Genomic DNA, 24,638 nt, shown 5'->3' with positions numbered 1-24,638 from the left:
TGACTAATGAATTTGTTGTGTTCCAGAAATTCTTTTTAAAATTGGCTGCTGGGAATTCTGAAATGTATTTCTTTCATAGAAACATTGTTATTTCTGGTTATGAGATATGAGAAAGGATTTTTAATTGCCATGAGTCTTAATTTTCTCATCTGTAAATTAAGTATAATAATAATGTCTATTTCTTATAGTTGCTATGAAGCTCTGCTAATTTTACTTCCTGAATATTTCTGTCTCTGTCATTTCCCCTTCATTCCTACTATCACGGCCCTAATTTACACCTTCAGATAATTACGCCTGAATTATCTCAGTAACCTCCCACTGACTGGCCTGCTTCCCTTCCCCTTTTTCTCCTATGACACAACGGCCATACCAAAGTGATCATCTAAATGCAGATACGGCCAGGTGACCCGATACAGTGGTTTCTTCTCAGCATCCCGTAGGAAGTGTCCAAGATGCTTAGCATGTCATAGAAAGTTCCTGACAGCCTAGGCCCTGGTTTATGGACACGGAACTGCCTGCCCTGCCCGTAGGCCTCCTGCAGGCCACGCCATCTCTCACCACCTTGCGGTTGTTCAGGCTGTCTCCTCGGAGTCTGATGCCTTTTCTCCTACCCTTCCCGTTCCCCTTCACCCAGTTAATTCCTCTTCTTTCTTTGAAAGTCAGCGTTAGCACCAGCACTTCAAGAATCATTTTCAGACCCTCTTGGATTGAATTAAGCAACCTTTATCTGACCTTTCATAATACCCAAGAGCTATCTCTACCATTTCACATGCTATATTATACCATTTATCTATTTCTACATGTCTTTCCAGTTAGACTAGATGGACTTTATCTCTTTCCTCTTTACTCCACCAATTATTATGGTACATAGAGGGGGCTCAAAAAATGTGGATTTTGTTAATCAGCAGACAAATGGACAAGCTAATCAACCTTTACCTCAGAGAAGGCTCCCCTCCCCACCTGCTACCCCTATATGTCTCAATATCTCCCCTAGTTTGCATCTCTAGCAGTTAACTTACCATGAGATTACACCTAAAATAATGTGAACTATAAACAGGAACAACCTCTCTTACTTGGGCAATATTGTGGCACAGATCCAGTAAATATTTTTGAGAGCCAGTTAAGAATGCTGGTGCTTGGCTAAAGTAGAAGCTATGAGAAGGGTCAAAATCCTTCTCAAAAAACAGTTCTAGGTTCACGCTAACAGGTTAACTAATTGTTCATTTAGACCCTAAAATTTTTTGCCATAGAACAGTGGTTCTTGGACAGTTTAGAGGGATGTTGAGCAGGTGTAGTCCTAGGCTCTCCACCTTTTACTTTGACCAGAGCCCCTTCTGAATTCTCTGCCAGCAACAAAGATTAGTGTTGATCTCAAGCCATAGAATTGGCTGTGAATCGTTTATGTCCACAGAGTCAGAGGCTGTGAAAGATCAATAAAAGTTGCCAAATTCGTCTTTTATGCTGTTCCCGGAAGATTTCTCCCCAAGACACTGGGGTAAAAGGGATAACAGTGTCAGTTATGGTGCCTGAAGCCTGTCATAACTTGCATGGAATGTGGCTTTGATAGACTCCAGCGTGTAGTTTGCTAGAAAGGACTGGTGTGGAATTCAGAGGGGTGTTCAGTAAACCGATGGATCTGTAGATTGGGGGAAGTGGGAGAATGCCATTTTGAGTAAAATGCACCCCAGGTCCAACTGACAGTAAATAACCATAAAGTTAATAAGGATAAACAATTTGTCACTTAGTATGAACCTTAAATAATTACAAAAAATAATATGATGAATGAATATACACATTTATATACGCTTCCCTCATTAACCCCACTGAAACAAAACAAAAGGGATTTTTAAAGGTGTAAGTCTACAGGAACAAAGGAAACAGGAGAAAAAAATCCAAAAAGGCTAAATTCTGAACTGGTACTAGGGAAACCAAGAAGCTATTCAGCTTACTTAAAAATAAAAAATAAATAAAAAGTTCCCTCTGAAAGAGGGAATGAACATGGGTTTAAAACTAGGAAGACTTGTGGAAAGTGTATGAGACAGTTCTCCTCGGGTTTCTCCCATATTTCACATAGCTGTGGCACTGGAGGTTTGTTCCCTAAAAATGGTGAAACAGAGGTTCCTTGGACTGTGGGACATAAGTCATAGTTGAGTGCGGGGCTGCCATCTTGTTGGGAATAGGTTTCAACATTGCCACAAATAAAGACACAAGGAATGGAGAGTCACTGGGCAGGCAAACTTTACTTCTGCAGAAGGGTGCGGAGCTACCCAAATCGGGCAAGCCAGCCACCGAACCAGGCCGCCCCGGCTTTCATCCCCAAGGCGAGTGCCACTGCGCAGGGCCTGTTGGTTAGGGCGAGGCTCACAGTCTGAACCCACAGCCTTGTCTGGAAAACTTGTGGGGCGGACCTTTGGGTGGATAATCGCCTGCACAGACCCTGAGTACAGATGGGGGTGCTGAGGAGGGCGTCTGTTCAATTTGGCCTGTTCCAAGCCCTTTGACAGAAAAGATTATTTCCTTCTCACAATCTGAAATTAGGGCAGTTCATTCACAGTTCACTTTATGACTGTTGAGACCCTGCCTCCTTGTCCTGATTGGCTGGCTGCCCCTACGTAACTTCAGACAAGAGACAGGAAAGTCTCTGAGGAATCTGATTGGCCCAAGAGAAAAAGCAACAACTTGAATGAAACAGACCAGCTATGTCACCTACAGTGAAGACCACAGTTCCTAACCTCCCTCTCCCAGACTCAGGAGCTTCAGTCAGCCCCCCTTAAATATGATCAGACAATCAACGGCAGTATGTATTTGGGGAAACCATATAATTTGGAGCACAGGGACCAAAATAAACAGAAAAAGTCACTTAGAGGGAACACGGATTATTCTGAAAAAAAAGTACTTAAAAAAACCTATTATTAATATCCTTAGAAGAAGAAAAGATGCTGCCTCATGAAACAAGAGTAGTGTACTACATGAAAGGAACGTCCTGAGGACAAAAAGGAGCTCTGGGAAATAAAAAATAAGAGGTGAAAATAAAAATCTCAGAAAAAAAGGTTAGAAGATAGAGTTGAAGAAATGTTTAGAAAAACATAAAGACAAAGAGAAAACAGGAAAAAAATTAAAAAGACTCTATGGAGCAGCATGTCCAACAACAGACTAATAGGGCACAGAGAGAAAGGAGGGAGAAATAAAAGGAAGAGAGTCATCAAAGAAAAACTAAGAAAATTTTCAAAACAAAGAACAGGAATTTTCAAATTAAAGGGCCCACAGTACCCAGTGTAGTGGATGAATATAGACCTAGTTTGGCAGCAAGGCAGTCGATGCAAAATTACAGAGCTCTCAGAATAAAGAGAAAATCCTACAACTGTCCAGAAAAAAAATAAGGCTTTGTAGAAATACTCAAGAAGCAGAAAAGCAGTGACTCCTCAAAAGTAACACTGGATGCTAGAAGACAATGGAAAAATACCTTTTAGATTCTAAGGCAAATGATTTCCAGCCTGGAATTGTATGCCTAACTACACTTAGTGTGAGAAAATAATTTAAATGTTTTCAGGCACACAAGATCTCAAAAAGCCTACCTTCCATGCAGTCTTCCTCAGGTCTACCAAACTGAAGTAGTTTACATAAAAATAGGAAGGTATGGTGTACAAGAAGTGGAAGTCAAAGAAAGAACCCCAAGATGCTAATGGCGGGAGGTGCCAAGATGCAGCTCTGCAGCAGGCATAGGGAGTAACTAATCCAGACAGGGGCGACTCAGAGGGGTTCAGGAGGAGGATGTTGGGGAGACTTGATTTTGGGTGTTGAACACACAATACAATATATAGATGATGTATTATAGAAACCCAATGGGCCTAGATTTATTGAGAGGGAAATTGTCCAATCAGGGAAGTATCTGGGGCTGAAGGATCCCTAAGCCACATTAAAACAAAACAAAACAACTAAGCAAACAAATAACAAGGTTATTATTAGCACCAAAAAAAACAAAACTGTTGTGCAGGGGGGAGCCATGGGATGCTATATGGCCTTAATGTCAGTAGCATTTATCTAGTCTTCGTTTTATTGATTTGTTGGGGTGACATTGGTTAATAAGGTTATATAGGTTTCAAGTACACAATTCTGTAATACATCGTCTGCATATTGCATTGTGTGTCCACCACCCCAAGTCCAGCCTCCTTCCATCATCATGTATCCCCTGTGCACTTCCTTCTACCTGCCCCACCCCCTTCCCCTCTTATATTCACCATGTATCTAGTCTTAATAATGTAAACCTGAAACATTGATCTACCCAAAGTTATGAAACAACTCACGATGCCACAGCCAGGCCTGGAATCGAGGTCCCCTCCCGCCGCCTCTGGGACTTGACCTTCCTGAAGAACCCACTGAGTGTGAATGTACAGGTCAAGAGCCACATGCAGCAAAGATGCTAAATAGCAGCTCTAGAGGCAAGCGTGCGTTTGCTCTCTGCCTCTTGTTAACGTAGGCCAGTTTCCTGAGAAACTCGCCTCCCCAGATCTTTCCTGTCGGATGTAATTATGCAGTTCCCAGTAGCTGTCCTGTCTGCATTTAGAACTTAGGTTCATACCACTCACCTTAGATGAGGCTTCTCATTGGATCAAACGAGTTAAAAGATTACACCGTGACTGCGAGGCTCCCCCAGGGCGGAGTGTGCCACCCTTGACCTGTCTTTCCTTCTCACAGACTCCACAGAAGTCATCCAAGACTGTTAAAGGACTGTGCTCTTATTTATGTCACTTTCATACACACTCTAAATCTCATCACACAAACAACACTTAGCAAAATTGAGTGTCCCCACATGTGCTTATGCCAGAGCAATCTAATTCTTCTGAGGTTTCTGGAAACATCACCAAGCCATTTACGCCTCATAGGAATAGATTATATCATTCGAAATCCTCGATAAAAATGCAGTCTCATATTCTACAGATGGGTGTCATTTAATTAAAATATGTATTTAAAACGCAAAGGGCTACATTAATTCCGCACTGTGGCTGATTTTAATTGCACTCAAGTTAGGAAATCCTGTGTTAATGTTCTGGCATCTCTCATTCAGCCTCTTAGAGCAGATGTGTGATGATCTGCAGAGGACTGCAATATGTTTTCACAGGCTGTACACAGACGGATGACTCCGGGAGCGACGTCGCAGCCTGTGGCTACTTCCCATGGTTCCTCTGTCCACCAGGTGGCCCCCGGCTGATCACTCCCCGCAGTCGTGCCTCCGCCTTCTCCCCTGTAGCTGATACCCCAGAAGGGTGGTCATGGGGCTTCCATATTTAAAGGGCTCAGAATGTTGAAAGGCCCAAGACATTTTTTTTAAAAAACCACCCCTGAATGCTTTTCAGGGTTAGAGCACATTTTAAAGTATGCTCTAAGTGTTCAGTAAATGCGAATTGACCAGCAAGAAAACCATCAGCCTCAGATGCACACTGTTGTAATATAACCCACTATAAAAGGCATCCCCCAGAGGAACCAGGAACTTGACCTCTTAGGAACTTCTCTTTAGACTAGAGACAGCTCGGGGCAGAAGCAATGCCAGCACTCAGGAGAGCTTCTGACGAGGAAGCTGACAAGTAATGTCGTGGGTGCCAAACAGGGTGGGGTGGGGGGTAACTGCAGTGCCAAGGATGTGAGGAAAAGAACGACTTTATACTTATTAGAGAAGAATCCATGATATTAGGTGTCAAAAAAGAAAGAGATAAGAGCTCCCAAGAAGGGAAATCGGAGGGTGAAATTGGCACCGAGCAAGACGGGCTATTGTCCCTTCCTTCATCTGTCACTTCAGTGGGTCAGCCTGCCTGTGCCCAGGACAGGGCTGGCATGGGGTGTCAATGGGAGCAAAAGATACATGGTCCGGGCCCTTGGGGTCTCAGCCTAGGGGGCCGTTGTCTGCATGCGTCATGAATGCACACAAGTGGTTAAATGAGCGCAGAGGGCTTTGTTTTATGTTGATACAGTTACCTGGGAAGTTTTGAAGATGGAAGCAAGAAGGAAAGGGTAGTTCTCTTGCAGGGATGAATGTTAAGAGCCTGACGGGTAGAAAGAGACTTGTCGCATATTTTATGAGATTGTTTTTCTTATGTATGTATGCCCCTGTGGAATCTTTTTAATTAAAGTCTGCACGGCTAATATGAGGTAATATATGAGAAAGAACTCCAGGTTCTTAGGAAAATGGGCAGTATATAAATCTTTGGGGAGGAAAATAAATCCAAAACCCTTTTAGAAAAATTAGCAGGAGACCCAGTCACAGAACTCAGACTTCTGGCTTCTCATCTCATTTTCTTTGTCAGAATACAATCCAGTCTCCTTGATATTAACTTTTTATATTAAAAAAGAAAGCCAGCTGAGTTGAAGAAATAGCAGTATTTTTCTCTCAGGCTTTTAAACCTGGTTTTGTTCTATCGGTCTGCACCTCCCTGGTTAAGATTGTCAACCACAGAGCCAACAGCGACCACCAGAAAACTGCAGGCCAGACGGCCTGACCTGCCCCCGGTGAGGCTTCCTCAGGAAGTGTTTTCTGGTGAGGATCCCACAGGGAGGCTGGACACCTCGGCCCTAACTGTGCAGTCCTTCATGACTACAGTGGTTGTAAACCCTGGAGAGATGAAATACGATTATGTGCCTCGGAGGCCCAGGCCCAACTTTCTGATTCTGCAGGGGAGAGGTTTAGGGACCTTGGCAAACTGCAAAAACCCAATCATCAGGCTTAATGTGCAAGACCACTAGTAAGAGATTGATTTCTGTTTATTGTGTAGACGACTAATAGGCCTTGAGCGTGGTGGTGGTTTTAAATATTCCTAGCTCACTTTGGGCTCTTAAATAAACCAGGTCTCTCTCTCTATCTGTAAAATTTTATGAAGGTTTGTCTTCCCTCTTTTCCCTTCAATTTTATAAGAGAAACTGGGGAAGGGAAGAAGAAAGGAGAAAAAGGGGCAGGTTTTCATAAGGCAGGACGTTTGCAGAAGCTAACTGAAAGCAAACTTGGTTTAAAGGAGTCACCGCCTGCGTAAACGTGCCGGTGTCCGTGTGAAATGTACGCCTTCCTGCAGAGGCAGAGGGGTACCCCGGCAGCTCTAAGGAGACAGTTCATTCCTGGGTAGTGTGCGCTGGCCATGAAGAACATCAGCCCACAAAATGAAAGGCGAATAGCGTGTCTAGCTGGCTCTTTATCACCAGTGGCCATCTGCACCCCCTTCGTCATTGCCATTTACTAACCTGATGGGGACCGTGGTCGGGCCTGCTTATCACAGCTCATCTCACATTCGTTTACATCGCTTTCTGAGCTTTGTTGATCTTCCCTCCTGCCTTCATTGAAATGAGCAGTCCAGGGGTACCGAGGAAACTAGGAAGTTATCCTGTCCATTTTTAATTTTCTTCCCTTTCCCTTTGATCTTCTGTTGTGTCCGCAGCAGAAACGCTCCAGCACTATATAGTCCTCCATCGGTTAATCCCCACAGCCACTTTCTGAGCTAATTAAAAAGCTAGCATCTTTATTACCATTTTACAGATGGAAAAACTGAAGCATAAAAGTGTGAACCATGCTTAGCCAGGGACAGAGCAGGGACATTGATCTTGGAGACACAGTACTTTTCATTAAACTAACAAAGAAATTTTACTCTGTTTCTCTATTTCCTTCTCATATTCTTTACATTCTTCAGCACGCGTCATTGTAGACAATTAGTCTCTCCACTCTATTTGTGATTTCTACTTTCTCATATGACATATTTTTACCAATCTTTCGTCTGAAGTACTGTATTTCCTCCTAAAACTCTGTTTTGGTGTTATTTGGACATGCTTTTTACTTTCTGGATTAGAAAGTATTTTACTTCTCTTTCTTATCATTAAGTTGTTTCTTTACCTGATAAAAACAAGTAAAGCATAGGGAATGTAGTCAATAATACTGTATTAACTATATATGGTGCCAGGTGGGTACTTATCAGGGTGATCACTTCTTAAGGTATATAAATATCTAATCACCTGAAACTAATATAATATTGTATGTCAACTATAATTGGAAAACACATTTTTTAAAAATTCAAAAATAAAATTAACAACAAAAAAAACAAGTATAGTTGCATTTTAACCAACTTGAAATATCAGAATTTCTTTATTAAGTTCAAAGCATATTTTCTCTCACTTCATTGCCTTTTCTCTTCCCCTCCCTACTACTAATTAACATATTTGCTGTGTATACTAGTGCTCCCATTTAAAGTAATGGCAAAATACAAAATGGACCATTTGTGGCACCCAAAGAAATTAAAACTCACTAGAAATTCCTGTACATTTATTCTGAGTTTTATATCTCATGTGGAGGGAAGCACAGCTTATGGGTAAAATGTGAGAAATACTCTGTGGCAATCCACCCCTCTGAGAAGACATTAGAAGCAACATTCAAATTAAGTCTAAAACAAACATGAAAGGAAGAAGCGAGTGATATTGATGTAAAAGCATATCCTGCAGACCACTTAGACCCGTCAGTAAGGCATAGGCCCTGGATGGCGCGTCCCTGTTATGATGATGACACTGACATGGTGGCAGTGGTGGTGATGGGGAGTCTCACTCAGCTAACGCGAGATGAGAAGTAAGTTTTTTTCATCTTTTGGGTGATTTTTCTTCTCAAGAGGGAAGACTATGGAGACCAGTTATCCTGTGGGACTAATGAGACTAAAAGGAAGAATTCACTGAGGAGGAGAAATTATTATAGTCTTTGGAGAATGTTACCATTTCATGTTGGAGTTTGCACAGCAAGAAAGTAAACACCAGGCGTAGCTGGGTGTTTAGTTTTCAGAAAGTTAAATTTTCAGGCATTTGGAGAAAATATAGGTGTGATCCCATGATTAGAACCTATCAAAGGGAATGTAGTGTATGGTGAGGGGTGGGAAAGCCCTCAGACATAAAATTTGAACCAAAAATGCTAAGTAATTTAACAAAAATAATATCAAATACTCTATGCCACGGTGTAGTATATTCTTAATCTTTCTCTCTCTCTCTCTCCCCCCTCCCCTTAACAATAACCCATGAAGTAGATACCATAATTATCTCCATTTTTACAATTGGAAACTGAGGCACAGAGAGGTGAAATAACTTACCCAAGGACACATGAAGTTATTAGGTAGTGGAACCAGAACTTGAACTTACTCAGTATGCCTCCTCCACAGCCTGTACTGTTAACCACCACACTGTTGTAGAGCATCCAAAGAGCTCTCTGAATAGCTCACAGAGAACATAAGAAGGAAAGAAGAGACCTGTGATCACGGATGAGTACACAGCAGGCACACAGAATGGAAGGCGAGCCTGCGGGCAAGGTGTCTGGGAGGTGCCTTCTCAGTGACCCTCATCCACTCCTTCCAGCTCCTCTGAGTCCTGAGTTTCCGTAGCTCAGAAATATCTCATGAGTAGAAGGTTATATTTATCCATCAAGGCTCAGTCAGGAAACCAAACAATTTTTAGGTTTTTTCCAGTAAGAAGGAATTTAACACATGGAATTAGATGTTTTAAAATTTGTTTAAAGGCCTTAGAAAACAGTTGGATGGAAGCAGAGAGCAAGAGAACTAGCTTCTGGTTTGCAGGGAATGAGGAAAAGCTCAGAGGCTCTCCACCTGCAGCGAGGAAGCAGTACTGCAGGAGTTCTCCTCGGGCCATCTGTGCGAGCATCTTTCTACCATGCAGGAGAACACCTTCCTTTCTTTGTGCCTGCCACATCTCGCTGCCAGAATCTAAACCCAAAACCCTGCCAGCAAGAAGTCAGAAAATATATTCCTACATTCCATGTGTACATTTTATAGAGAGAGAGAGTCCCATATTCCCCAGCTTCCAGGGCAGTGGGTGGAGATGATACTGAGTTGACAGTAGACAAGGGCACAGGGTATTTTCCTGTCTGACTTTCTATAATAAATTTAATCTAGTGTATTATCAAGGGGAATATATTCCCAAGAAAGCGAATAAAATAACACATCTCCTGTGCTAGTAAATACAAAAACATCTTTCCAAAATAAGCCGAATCTGTTTTAGCCTTAATGGAAGTCCTGACTTGTCCGTGTCTTTATGTGCACATTGAAATAATTTATAACACAATTTCTGTCTCCTCAAGTGAAAATAATTTCTATCATTTCAGAGCAAAATGTCACGGCCATATAGACTTTATAATCATTCCTCCCTTCTATACCATATGCACACACCCCCATGTGTATTTCTCCTCTGCTTTCCTCACAGTGCCTTTGGCAGGGGAAATAAACTGTGACCATGAAACAGATGCTGATTCAAAATATAAGTAGGACCTTTCAGGCCCTGTTTGAGTAGGGCAGACCTGATCTCCCAAAAACATAAACAGTCTCAAAGCTTTGTTGAGTATCCTCTTGCATTGCTAAAATAACTCCCAAGTTCACTTTGCTAAAGAACTGAGCCTTGCAGACATCCTTTCCTTAAAAAGAGAGATCCCCACCCTTCCTCCCTCAAAATAATTGAGAAACACTACATTAGCTCTGAGTGCCATCATTCCCTGCTTTCCCACCAAACGACCACTTCCCATGCCTGCCTGCAGTGCCCCCCTCTTTTATTAAATTGGCTACTCTGGAGAAAGGTGTTCTTCCCCTTTTGTAGGTAAAAAGATAAAATTTAAACCTTAATCCCCTTTTTCTCCTGTGGTCTTTACTGATTTGAACATTTCTAGAATTCTGTAGTTCTGATATTTTCGTGATTCCATATTTTAAGATCAAAAGGTCATGAGTTTACACAGTGTAAATGTCGTAATCTATCAATATAGTGTTTCCTTTCTGTTAGCCATGTGAACAGCGAAGCCCACAGTGCTCCAGTTTTGTGCAAGGTGTTTTGATGAGTAATGAGATGAGCCTAGGAGATGTGTCTTCCAGGGTCCTCACCAGGCCCAACAACAGTAACTCAGATTTACTGAGCACTTACTGTGTGCCAAGCATTGTTCTAAGTGCTTTATGTGTTTTATCTCATTGAATGCTTACAGTGATCCTCTTAAATTGTTGCTGATTCACAGGTTTAACAGTTTGCCCAAGGTTACATAAAGTGGTTGAATCAGAATTCAGCCACTTTCTGAGCCTGCACATAGGTAATCAATCAAAAAGAAGTGTTGTCATAGGTGGGAAAATCCGGTTCATAATTAATGAGAAGATTACTTAGATTTCAGGCAATATCCTGAAACTACAGAATCACCTGACAGATAAATGAGTGCTTTTCTATGTCGCTTACCCTTAACTGGTATAAAAACGGGTTATTTATCTTTCGGTTTTTAGAAAACTTGATTTGGAAGCATCTATATGAACTGTTAATTATTCTAGGGATTACATAGCGAGACTGGAATGGATGTGTGAACAGTATTCATGTGTTACTAATGTGTAAAGACAGAAATATGGCTGTATATTATTAACCTTCACAAGGCATTAGTCAATGTGTGTTTGGCAGCAACTCATCAATTTAGCCTGCACCGAGTATCTGTCACAGCAAGATTAAAGGGGCAGCACTTCACTGTTACCTTCACCACATACTGGAGCAGTGGCCGCGCTGTCCTCACTGACGGCAAATTCTCTTAGCCAGACTTACACCTGCAAATCCTGCACCGTGGTAGCAACTTAATTCTGCCTCTGTTTCCTACTTCCTGCCTCCTGCCTCAAAGGAAGGCTGTGCCAGTCCACTGCTAGGCTTGGTGATGTGTGCTCAGTGGCAAGGTCAGCTCTGACTCCCAGTAAGTCTGTTGTCCACACAGTGATCCGATCAGAGTGACCAGGGCTCCTAGGATTCAGCCAGATTTGCTCTGCAGCCACAGTAGCTTATCAGGTTTTGCCACTAGATGTATAAAGCTAGTGTCATTGTTCAAAGCCTACTTAAAGCTATGAATGGAGGATAAGGACACTGGGGTTTTGTTACTTATTTATTGAACACATTTATATTGAATAAGTAATAGAAGTAGTAGTAGCAGTAATTGCCATATATTAAGCGCTTGTGGGTTAAACGCTGTTCCAAGCATTTAGATCTTTTCTCATGTAATCATCAGAATCCTGGGAGTTAGGGGTGATGATCTTCCTCTACAGCTGGAGAATCTGTTGAGAAGTTCACCCAGTGCTGTATGAGAAAGTCAGAATTTCAACTCAGGTGTGTCTGTTTCCAAAGGGCACCTCCTTGTTCAATGCACTTGATAGTTACCTGCCGGTTCCAGAAACTGCACTGTGTACTGGGGATGCGAGGCTAAAAGGGAGGCTGCACTTGCTCTCATTCAAGAAGGTCATGATTCTTCCTCAGCTTGGGTCCAAATTTATGAACGAGGCAGCTGCCTGAACAGGAAACTCAGGACAAAAGGCAGCTGGAAAAGATGAATTGAAGAAAGACCCCATAGAGGACTTTCAGTCTAACTCCTTTGGTTCTATCTGTATTTGTGGCACTTGTTTGCTGTGTCGTGTTGGAAAACGAGCTTTATTTCTGTTGGGTTCAGTTTCACCATTTGCAGATGGGCCCAGTGTTTCTAACTTACACAGTGACTACGCTGGAAGGGTGCTGTCAACAACATGGGTGGATGTTATCTCTTTGACATGTAGTATTTTTGCCTGTAAAATTCCATTAAAACTCACACCTGTGTCGCTTCTTTATCTGAAATACCTGGTTAAGTACTTGTTAACACTTTGAGATGCTCTTTGATGCAGGTCTTACAGAAACACACAAGGCTTATGGAATCCGTGGGAATGTAAGGTGGCTCCACAGTAGTGATTTCCCCAGGAGGATGGGAGCTGTTCCTTGGCTTTTTCCCATTTCCAGAAACTTTCATTTCCAGCAGGAGCTGATTTGGCCTCACTACTTGCCTTCTTAGTAGATGATTAGGTTTTTACACAGCCTCAGAGAGGATTATTTGGAATAAAAGAAAAATCAATATTAATGCTTCCCCCCAGACCCAAAAGCGACTGAGGTCTGTCCTGTGGCTCCCGTGTGAACGCCACGCGTCCGTGCCAGTTGCAGCAGCGGAGGCAGGAGCCTAAAGCTGACGGCTGGAGGCCCGGGGCCTGCGCAGGCCGCTTACTACCAGCCCGCTGCTGCCTTACTAACTGGCTGCGGTTCCCTCTGCGAGGCGGCGTCTAGTGCGTCCTGGCGGCTGGGAACTGGCCTCTATCCTGTGCGGTGGAGGGGACGCCTGTCCTCACTGTGGCTTTCATTTTTGTCTTGCTCTTCTCTCTGCGCCGCACACGAACCTCCCTTGCTCCCCCACGTAGGTCAATGTTGGAATCATCCGTCAGTTCAGACGCTCAGCTTCTCTGGAACTTAGTTTCCTACCCTGAAGAAGAGAATGTTCCAGGCCAGTGAACTATTTGGAAGACGCTAGGTCAAAGGCTTTGTGTGAAGATATAATGGACAAAAAGGATATCAAATTTTTTGATTTGTCCTTAAAGATTAAGTTCAGCGGGCATTATTGCTGAGCATAAGCAGAACTGGGGGCATTGCTTTTGTTCTCACGGGTCTCAGTCCACCAGCAATGCCTCAGGCCAGTGGTTTTCCACCTTCTCCATCTCACGGCACATAAACTAATTACTAAAATTCTGCGGCCCACCAAAAAATACATTTTGTACCGATCTGACAGAAAAAATAGGTATAGTTTTAATTCATTGACACTGGACAGCTAGTGTTGTGTTAGCTGTTGTTACTATTTTATTTGACAGCCTAAGGGAAAAGAGGTCAGTGCCCCTGACCAAATAGTCAGGTATTGGCGTATTTTAAAAATTCTTGCAGCACACCAGTTGGCAGTCACTGCGTTAGGCAAATACAGTGCGAGATGAAATACGTTGCGGCCAGACAGAGCACCTTGTAAGGGGCGACCGCCCCCCTTTTGGTCCCCACAGCAATTCTAACTTGTACAAATGCGGGAAATGAGACTTCAAGTTGTTTGGAAATGTGTTCTAGAGGAAATAAAAAGTGAAAGAAAATATTTTATTTCTCTGGGAAGCAGCAGGAAAGAGTATGGTTTCATGGAGATGAAAATTACTCTTAAGCAGCATCCTTACAGTTATTTGTAAAAATTTGATCTTTGGGTTTTTTGGCCTCATAATAATGCTTCTCAAACAAATGTTATGGGCCATCCGAGTCATCACCTGGGCAGTGAGTAGGACAGGCATATATTTTCTTCCCCACAAAGTTCCTATCCGTAATTAGGGTAATATAAGACATTTTGGAGGAGAGGAAGAGAGAAAGGAATGAGGGAGAGATGTTCCAGAGAACACTGCGAAGTGGCGTTGCCCATAGTCTTGTGATTAATAGGGGGAAAGGTGCCACACACGCCCATTTAAATACAGAGAGTACCACAGAAAAGAAACCCCCTAGGTCTTTGCCTCCTGTTCCACTGGAAGCATTTTTTTTTTTACCATAAATATATTATCAATTAGGTGAATAGACCCTAGAAAAGCAAATATAAAGAAGACACCTTCACCTCACCCTCCACGTCCCCCATCCTGATCTTTTTTTCCTTCCTGGTAATGAAGTTCATCTGCTTTTCCCCACCCCAATTTTTTAAAAATTCCTTCCATTTGCCTTCTTCCCCTGTAGGAGTGGACAAAAGAGGCCCCTTCCTGAGGCAGCAGTGAAAAGCCTTCCTATTCTCACACACAGCTGTTAGGTGTGAAAGGATTCATTGGGGGGTGTCACGTCTCAGAGACCAGGCTCTATTTCCAGAGCTGGTTACACACGCAGACGCACGTCTGGGATCTCATCTGAATAATGCGTACCGTGTCCCCATTCTTTGCAGTCCTATTAACTCTGTAGGTCAGGGAATAATCTGAGTCAGCATTTTGGCTTTCAGAAAGCAATTGGGTTTGCTAGCTCAAACCCAAAACTTCTAAGGAAATCTGGACTGAAAAGAAATAGTTATTATTTGGGAACAAAAGAACCATTGCTTCTGAAATAGGAGGCAAAACAAAGAGAACCTACCAAACATGTATCTTAGATAAGGCCCATCTTGTGGAGAAACGTAGCAAAGGAACTTAAAACTAGGTTACGGATTGTTTGGCGGGTGGGAAGGAGTGTCTGACTAAACGGCTTGATAATCCTGGCTAAAGCCAGGACTGTTGGCAAAGAATCGCTAGGTGTTAAAAATGTGTCTCAGGAAAGAGAAAGAGTGATCGAAAAGTGTCACCATGAAATTTTAATTTGAAGCCATTGACTTAGATAAGGAGGAAACGACATCTCTAGCCTAAGAAAATCCAAATTAGATGCTAATAAGACAGTAGATACTTTAGCATGTGAAGATCACATATCCATTCCAGAAACTAGCAGGTTTATTGATAAATAATTTACTTAACAAACACTTATAAAGTGCCTCCTAGGTACAAAACCCTGGGGTGGGGGGAAGGTTAGCTTTTATAGGTCTGCAGATAATTCTAGGGAATGAGTGAAAAGCAGGGGTTGTGGTATCGGAGAAATTACGCAGGCTGAGGCTAGAGCTAGCTGACACTGCAGTTCCACTTGGAACGGTGGTTTTATCGTGCCTGACGCTTATAAATTCTACCCCAGTGTTTGGCTGCATAGCAGCACATCCCACAGGCATTTCACAGGAGGGAAGAGGTGAGAGGGAGGGTCTCCCGTCACAGGCCCCATTGACTCTGTAAGCCCCGTAGTTCTTAATGTCACAGGCCTAACCAATATTCCCATTTTTACTTTTAAAATAATGTCATCCAGGTAACAAAACCAAAGGATGTCAAAATTATTTACAAAACCTAATAACACATTGTTCTAGGAGTTAGGAAGGTGCCGGTACCACAATTTTCTGAATTAGAAAACTGAAGATTGGAAATGAAATGATTTTATCCAAGTTGAAGTAGAGATCACTGTGGTGACTGGCATTTCTCTGTACAAATAGCAAGGGGAGTCAGAAATGATTGAACCAAAATGTGATCTTCTGAAACGTTTTCCAGTGAGAAAATCTCATGGGATCATTCCTCATGGTCTTTTTCCATCTTCTAAAAAGTTCTAATTCGCCGAGTTAACCTTTCTTTCCCTGCTGTGATAACCATCTTCTCCTTTTCAATTTATTACTTTGATGACAGCTGATCCCGGTCTAAGCTAATATTGTAGCAATTTTAGATAATATTACAGATGCACAAGGACATCCTCATATGAATCAATTAAAGAAGTCACAGTAAGTTGCCATTGAAAGTGTAGCAGCTGCATCCTTGAAAACAGATGCTCCTCTGGGTCTGAATGAGTCCAATTTTGACTAATTTTAAGACCTAAACAGATTTCAGTCTGGTTAATATTAGGATGTGGAACCACTTGAGACATCCTAATGACCTACGCTGATTGCTTCTCCATGACAGTTAGGAGGTTGGTTTTCCTTGGGAGATGCCGGGTGTTTGATATGCCAGGGATTTTATGTCAGGAGAAAAGAGAGGAGACCCCAAGTCTGAGCTGCAGCAAGATGGCCTCATGAAATTAAAGTGACTTCTAAAGGCAACCCAGTTTATAGGGATTGGGCTGTAGGGATTGACCACAATTGCTTTAAACTAGTCTTGCAAGGTTTCAAATAGCCCAGAAAACCATCCCCACTCTCTCCCTAGCATACATTCAAGAAACTAAGGAGAAAGTTATAGCTGTAAATGGCAAGTTATTCCTTCTCTTTCCTGATCTTTATTAATTTGTTATTATGTGAATTATTTGCCATGTTATGTGGGTCAGTTAAATCATTTATTCTGTTTAATTAAAAAAGCATTGACTTTTACCAAAAAAAAATCACATAGCCAAATTTGTGTCTTAGGTAAATAACTCTGTCTAACTCACATTTAATTAGCTAAATATGGAGTATTGAATTAAGGTACAGACAGGGCGTGAGGCAAAGACATCAGTCAGGAGACTTCCAGTAGTCTGTGGAAGAAATGATGCTAAACCAAGAAAACGACAGTTCATATAGAAAAGACAAAATATATTAAAAAAACATTTACGAAATAAAGTGGGCAGAAATCAGTCTTTTCTGAAGGGAGTAAAGGAGAGAAGAGATTCAAAGATTACTCTCTGTTTGTAGCTGAGATTCCTAAATTGATATGGCCCTGATAGAAAGGGAATTCAGGATAAAGAACAGATGCTAGGGATAGATAATGCGTTTAGTTTTGAGCACACTGCATTTGAGATGCCTGTGGGATGCGCTGGTAAAGATAGCTCGCAAACAGTTGATCAAATAAAATTTAGGAGTCATCAATTCCTAGGTAATAGCAAAAACCATGAAAATGGATGAGCTCACTCGGAGCGAACATATAGAATGACAAGTAAGGGAGACCAGGAGAAAAAAAATCTTCGTGAACACCAGCATTAGTGGGTGGGCTGAAGCAAGACTATCCAGTGGAGGAAACTATGAAAGCAGTGTTGGGGTGGCGAAAGGACACCCCGAGGAACATGGTGCCATATGAGGCAGAAGAAGACAGAATTTCAAGGAGGAAATGCCAGTCGTGTTGAATGGGATTAATAGTGGAAAGTGCTCCATGGATTTGGCAGTTAGGCTGCCATTGGTGATGATCATCTGGATAATTATTTAACAAAGAGGGGAAGGCAGAAATCAGACTATGGCGCATGGAAGAGTTGATGGAAGGCAAGCCTGTGGAGAAAGCAAGTGTTGACCATTTTTTTGAAGTCTGTATAAGAATTTGAGGTCCTCAGAGAGGAGTGACAGAGAGTAGGAAGGACACGGGCCTGGGAGAGCAGCATGAATTTGGGGATGTTGCTGAGAAAGGGAAAGGAGCTGGCCAAGCACTAGGGAAAGATGAACAAATGACACTGAAGACTTTTTCAGCAATAAAATCCAGAAAGTTTTAATGGCAACCATCCATGCTTTTGTGTTGTTTTGTTTCCCTGTCAAATGATGAGTTGCAGAGATAGCCCAGGGTTGGATCAAGCTGCCAAAGAAGAATCTACTCAGAGGGTCCTTGGCCACAGGATGGTGACACGTGGCCACCTCTAGCTACCAAGCACAGCTGGGAAGGCAGACTTTTAGCTTTCCAGTCTCTAGTGGAGTGAGCAAAGGAGAGTTGGAAGTGTCTGTGGGTTCACCTAACAAGCAGTGTTCGCCCCGGGGACCAAGGTTCAGCTTCCTCACTGACCAGCCAGGTTAGTATAGAAAGCTGCAGCCACGTTGCCACAGCTAGTCAGCCAGGATCTCAAACATGCCTGCCTTTATGCAGTGGCTGTTGGAGGCACAGGGATATTGTGAACGATCTAATGTGACCCATCCCCAGTATCAGAAAACTAGCTCAAAGTGCATATCGCAATAAAATGATCAAGTGCTAATCTTTTTAAAGCCCACAGTATACGTGTGTTCTGCCAATCCGAAGCAATCCCCGAGATAGACAACTGCGTAGCCCCTAAAAGGGTTTGTGCAAGTGTGTGTCTGTGTCTAGTAACCTCCTCTCTTGACTGTAATCTCCCCAACAGCAGATTCTGTCAGCCTTGCTTTTTTTTCGATTTCCATTTGACATTTAAGAGCTCGTTCATTGTGTGTGTTGTCATTGTTTGCTGTGCTCAGCATTTCTCGCTCAGTGTACTACTCCTTGTTAAGAAAACTCCATAAACTTCAGTGAGCCCTCCAGAATCCACAAGCCGGCTTTCCAGGAGAACTCGGGCACAACTCTTCATGTAGCCCTGCTCCAGTGCTGTGTTCTCGCTGTGGATTACAGCCGGGCGAGACGCGCGGCGTGCTGCTCTCTGAACTCCCACCGTGCTCGCGGCAGGTTTCATCTTGCCGTTAACTTACTCTGCTTGGTCTTTTGTGCATGTTTTTTTTAATGGCATAGTTTGGCAGTGATCGGTTGCTACATATAATGACATTATATATTTCTATAATAAGAAAGTGATTTTTTTTTTTACTTTCTTGGTGGAATTTGTCCAGAATGCCTCTGATAGAGTTTGGGATATTAGTACAGTAGTCCCCCCTTATCTGTGACTTTGCTTTTCATGGTTTCAGTTGCCCTCAGGCAAGTACAGTCCAAAAATATTAAATAGAAAATTCTGGAAATAAACACTTCATAGGTTTTAAAGTGCGCTCTGTTCTGAGGAGCATGATGAAGTCTCACGCCACCCTTTTCTGTGCTGCCTGGGCTGTGACTCACCCCCTTGTCTAGTGATTCCACACTGTGTGTACGGCCCTTCCTTTAGTCACGAAGTAAGTGGCCTTCTCCGTTACCAGATCAGCTGTCGTGGTATCGCAGTGCTTGTGTTCAGGTCGCCCTTATTTTACTTTATAATGGCCCCAACACACAAGAGTGGTGGAAGATACTGGCAATTTGGATACCAAAGAGGAGCTGTAAAGTGCTTCTTCAGGGGAAAGGGTGCAGGAAAAACATAGTCTCCATAGGGCTCGGTACTGTTTGCTTTCAGGCATCCACTGGGAGTCTCAGAACGGATCCCCTGCAGATAAAAGGAGACTGGAGAACTTTTAACTCAGACCATGGGTCCGATTTCTCCAGAACCTGGTTTCTGCCTCTGTCACTGATATGTCATAGCTCTCTATGCCACAGTTGGTGTCACACACACAGGAATCCAGGAGCTCAAAAGCCCTAAAATGCTTTGAAATATTTGATCAGTGTTACTTGTAGTGCTTTCACCCACTGGTCAAATGAAGACATTATGAAGGCGGTGATGAAACAGGGTAAATAATGTTCCCGTTACAGAGGGAGTGCAGTGCCACACATCTAGCCTCCTGCAGACCGAGTGAGTGAACATCTGAGATGATGCCAAGGCTGGTGATCATTTTAAATCTCCATCGCTAACTCCCTTCCTCCTTACACATCAGTTCCTTTAAACAAAAGTCTTTTTATCTTTGCTGTGATAACTTATTAAAGTCTGACTCCATAGAGCTGAACTTAGCCTTATAAGTCTTGGCTGTCTCTCGGGTCCCTTCTCTGGGCTTGGGGAGAGTCTAGGGATAGATGCAGCACCGAAAGCCCATAACTGTAGATGCTGCAGCAGCCAGATGTTGACTCCCCACCCTCTAAGGTGAACACCGCCAGACCCTGGCCATATCCAAAGGGCACTCTATTCTCTGAGAAGGAGAATATACTTTTTAGGTGGAAAGGCAAAAATTACTGGTAAATGGAGATTGAACTTCAAGATGGATGGAATTATCTTTTAAGTAACTTAGAAATTAGCTCTTGGTCACCTAGTAAATAGTGGGGACAGGACTCAAGGCCAGTCTTTGAGGCTCTAGAGAAATGAAAGAACTTTTGAATGAAATTTCCAAGTTACTGTTGGAGACCTTTGAGAAACTAGGAAGCTGGGTAGACAACAGAAGTCTAGACATAACCAAATGTAGTTCACATTTCTGCTGCTCAGTATTTTCTTGAATGTGGTGTCAAGTGCCATTAAATATTATATCAGTTACTTGGGAAAGATGTAGAAAGTAGCTTTATAAAATTTTCCTGAAAGACCTTTGTAGGACTTTTAGTTGACTGTAAGCTCTATATGAGTTCAAGTAGAATATATGACCATTGTCCCCACCCCTGAACACCGTAGGCTTACGTGCAGGCAGTGTGGTATCTAGAGCGAAGGAGCAGACGGCTCTCTCTACAGGCCACACCACTCCGCAGTATTTATTGTGTGTGGTCCTGCACCCCACGTTTCAGGGGAGATACAGAACAATTGGAACATTTTTGTTGGTGAAGTATGAGGACTGTAAAATTATTTGATTCATTTATATGAAGAATAGCATAAAAACTGGGGACATGTAGTCTGGAAAACGGAAGACTTCAGAGAAGCCAAGGGAGGAGATGTCTTTAGCACTTGTGCTGACACACACGAGAATCACTGCAGCGTTGGCAGAATCAGGGCCAGCGATTAAAAGTTGATGATGACAGACAGAAAAGGCCTGATGCAGGACGGTCAGATCTTTCAGAGGTGGACTCGGCTGCCTGAAGGGGTGTTGAGTTTCCTTTCACAAACATCTGTGGGGGGTGCAACCAGACACTGAACAGCCATTTGCAGATGTATAAATGACACGAGCATCGACCACGTGGTTGGGCCAGACGACTGTTCAGGTCGCTTCCAACTCTGAAGTTCTCTTTTTGACATTCTGTGAGCAGATTGAATCATCTGGGCTTCTGTGTTTAATCAAGGACAGAAATAGTCCTTCCTGTCTTGGACGTCTAATGCTGCCAACACTGGCATTAGCCAACTTGGTGAAAACAACATGATGAGCGGCAAAATAACATGTCATTTCAGAGAATCAGTAGACATGTAGTGAAGTGATTGGTGTGTTGTCCTCCCCCCTTTTCAGTGCTGTCTCCTGCTCAAGATGGCCACGCGAACCTGGATCTGCCCCCGGTGTCGGAGCAGATCATGCAGACGCTCAGCGAGCTTGCCAAAGCTTTCCAGGACATGGCCGACCGCTGCTTGCTGGTGCTGCACCTGGAGGTCAGGTAGGACTCGGCGACGCACGGGCTGAGGTTGAAACGCACCTGGGGTCATAGAGCGCCTGCTTATTTCTGGGGAGTGTCACCAGGATTTTTGGTTATTACTGATGTTGTCCTTCTTTTATACCAAAAGTGACTTTTAATGTTATTCGGTCGCTCTGAAGTTTTCTGACCACACGTTGTGCCGTGAACACGGTGATCCAGAGTTTGCCAGGCCTGTGGTATCAGAACGGCCTGGATTTGAATGTCTGTACCAGCTGGCTAGTCGATCTTAAGACCATTAATTGAGTTTACTAACCCTCAGTTTCCTCATCCTAAAAATGGAAACAATAATTCCTAACCTGTAGATTTTATAAATGACGTCATACAATGCCTGCGACATAGTAAGGATGCAAAGTGTGGTAGCTTTGCAATTATGGTGACTTTATTGTCATTGGTATTTTTGCTGAGGTGGTCTGCTGATCAAGAAGGGAGTATACAGGTGCAGGAACCACAATTCCTTCCTTCAAGAACTTAAAACCCAGTAGGAGAGATTAAGTTAAAATACTAATTCAAGAAAATACTCGTCTCTTGTTTCCTCCCCTGCAGTGTAGAATATTCTGACTAGCTTTGGTGACCTCTGTGACGACACATATGGAATGGTAGGAAGAAAGGACTAGGGAGCCTTAAATTGTTGATTCCTTCATTCAATAAATATTTATCGAGGGCCTTCTATGTGGGAGGCAGTGTTCTAAAAGTTGGGATGTAGCAGTGAAGAAAAAAACTCAAGGCCCTTGCTCTCATGGAACTACATTCTAATGGGGAGAAACAAAAAAGGAGTAAAAAAAGACGATGTCAGATAAGTGCAACTAAAGCAACAAATAGCAAAATGGAATCCAGCGGTGCTATCCAATAGAAACATAAAGTGAGCTACATGTGAACCACACAATTTAAATTTTCTAACAGTCACATTTGAAAAAAGAGGGAAACATAAATTATAGCAACTATTTTCTTCAACCCAGCATAACAAAAATATTATTTTAACATATAATTAACAGAAACATTATTAATGAGATATTTTGTAGTTTTTGTTCCAAGCCTTTGAAACCTGCAGATTTTTACACTGAGCACATTGAAGGTTGGACTAGTCATGTTTCCAGGGCTCCAGCGCCTCCATGTGGCCAGTGCTGTCACTCTGGGCAGTGCAGGGAGTGGCTGGGATGGATGGGAAAGTGGGATTTTTTCTTTGTTTTTTAGATAGAGTGGTCAGAGAAAATGTGACAAGGTAACAGGAAGGAGCCATCTGTACAAAGACCTAGGGGAAAGAGTTTCAGACTCCCTGAGGGAGAAGCCCTCACAAGGTCCTGAGACAAAATCGGGCTTGGAAGAGAGAGGAATCCAAGTGATTGTTGCCCCATGAGCCAGAGTAGAGTGGGGAGTGGAAGGGAAGGAGAGGGCTGGAGCCTGATCATTATAGGGTCTCACAGGCAAAGTGAATAGTTCACATTTTATTCCAAGTGCATTAAAAAGCCATAGAGGCTTTTAAACAGGGAGACATATTCATTCATTCATCACTCATTCACATTTTTTTCAATTTTTAAAAAATTAAATGATCGGGGTGACATTGGTTAATAAAATTATATAGGTTTCAAGCATACAATTCTGTGATACACCATCTGTGCCTTGTATTGTGCGTTCACCACCTAAAATCTAATCTTTTTCTGTCACCGTGTATTTAGCCCCCTTTCCCCTTTACCAACCCTCTGCACCCCTTCCCTCTGGTAACCACCATGCTCTTGTCTGTGTCTACGAGTGTTTGTTTGTTTTTCTTGTTTGTTCCTTTGTTGCTTTCAGTTTCATATCCCACATTTGGTTCTTGACTTTCTGTCTGATTTGTTTCACTTAGCATGTTTATGACTGGATATACGTAGCATATATATACTGTGGAATACTCAGCCGTCAGAAAAGACGAAATACTGCCATTTGCGACAACATGGATGGATCTTGAGAACAGTGTGCTAAGCGAAATAAGTCGGACATTCATTCACACTTTTGAAAGATCGCTTTGGCTGTAAATGGAAAAGGAATTTCAGGGAGAGAGATGAATGGAAGCAGAGTGACTAGTTGATAACAGAGTGATGGAGGAGGAAGTGTGAGAAATGCTGGACGTGAGACACATTCTGAAGGTAGAGCCCATAGAATTTGTTGATATATGAGATTGGGTGCAGGAGCTGGAAGCAGTGAGAGAACAGGGCTCAAGGAGTACCACCAGCTTTAGGGCCACAGCAGCCGTGTGGATGCCAGGGCCATTGACGGAGTTGAGAAAGACCGAGAAAGGAGAAAGGTTGGCGAGGGGTGGAAGTCAATAATTCCATTTTGGAGATGTTCAGTTGACAGCTAGGTAGCAATGTCAAATAGGCAGTTGGATGTAGGCTTTCTTTTTAAATATTTGTTATTGATTTTTAGAGAGAGAGGAAGGGAGAGGGGGAGAGAGAGAGAAACATCCTGCATTGGGGATCAAGCCTGCAACCCAGGCATGTGTTCTGACTGGGAATTGAACCAGCGGCCTTTTGGTGCTCAGGATGATGCCCAACCAATAGAGCCACACCAGCCAGGGCAGATAGACTTCTGAAACTTCAGAATCAGAAACCTTAGGATCAGAAGTGTATAGTAATACATTTTCTTGTGGATGACCATGAGACATTATTAAGTTGATAGAGTATTATTTTTCTTTTGAAGTCTTTACTAGATTTAGATTTTTTCAATTTATAAGGATTTTAGTTCATATGTTTGCACTCCTGTTAGAACTTGGATATCTTTCCAGTGTGCCCAGGCAAAGCTTAATTGATAATGTATTGCTGTCACTTTTGTGTGCACCTTGCTTTTTTTTATTCTTTTTTTAAAATTTATCTTTATTGTTGAAAGTATTACAGATATCCCCCCTTTTTCCCCCAATTGATCCCCTCCACCCTGCGTGCCACCTCCCCCCTGCAGACCTTCCCCACACTATTGTCTGTGTCCATGGGTTATGAATATAGGCATATAAGTCCTCTGATTAATCCCTCCCCACCTACTCCCCCACCTCTGCCTTCCCACTGAGATTCATCAGTCTGTTCCATGCTTCTATGCCTCTGGATCTATTTTGTTCCTCAGTCTGTTTTGTTTATACGATTCCACATATGAGTGAGATTGTGTAAAACTGAATCAGGAAGAATCAGAAAACCTGAATAGGCTAATAATGACTGATGAAACCGAAGCAGTAAT

At 42.7% G+C, this 24,638-nt stretch overlaps 1 protein-coding gene across 1 annotated transcript in view; it reads left to right on the top strand.

Moving 5' to 3' along the window:
- Window positions 1-24,638, top strand: part of EXOC4 (exocyst complex component 4) — a 643,225-nt gene that overhangs the window by 561,090 nt on the left and 57,497 nt on the right. The window contains exon 15 of the mRNA XM_081147994.1: window positions 21,260-21,401. Within this exon, the coding sequence (XP_081004120.1) occupies window positions 21,260-21,401 (142 nt within the window). The remainder of the gene's footprint in view (window positions 1-21,259; window positions 21,402-24,638) is intronic.

Source organism: Miniopterus schreibersii (assembly GCF_964146895.1).
Source record: "Miniopterus schreibersii genome assembly, chromosome: 9".
Classification (NCBI taxonomy): Eukaryota; Metazoa; Chordata; class Mammalia; order Chiroptera; family Miniopteridae; genus Miniopterus; species Miniopterus schreibersii.
The sequence above is the reverse complement of the archived record's forward strand: the minus strand, read 5'-3'. Positions and strand labels throughout refer to the sequence as shown.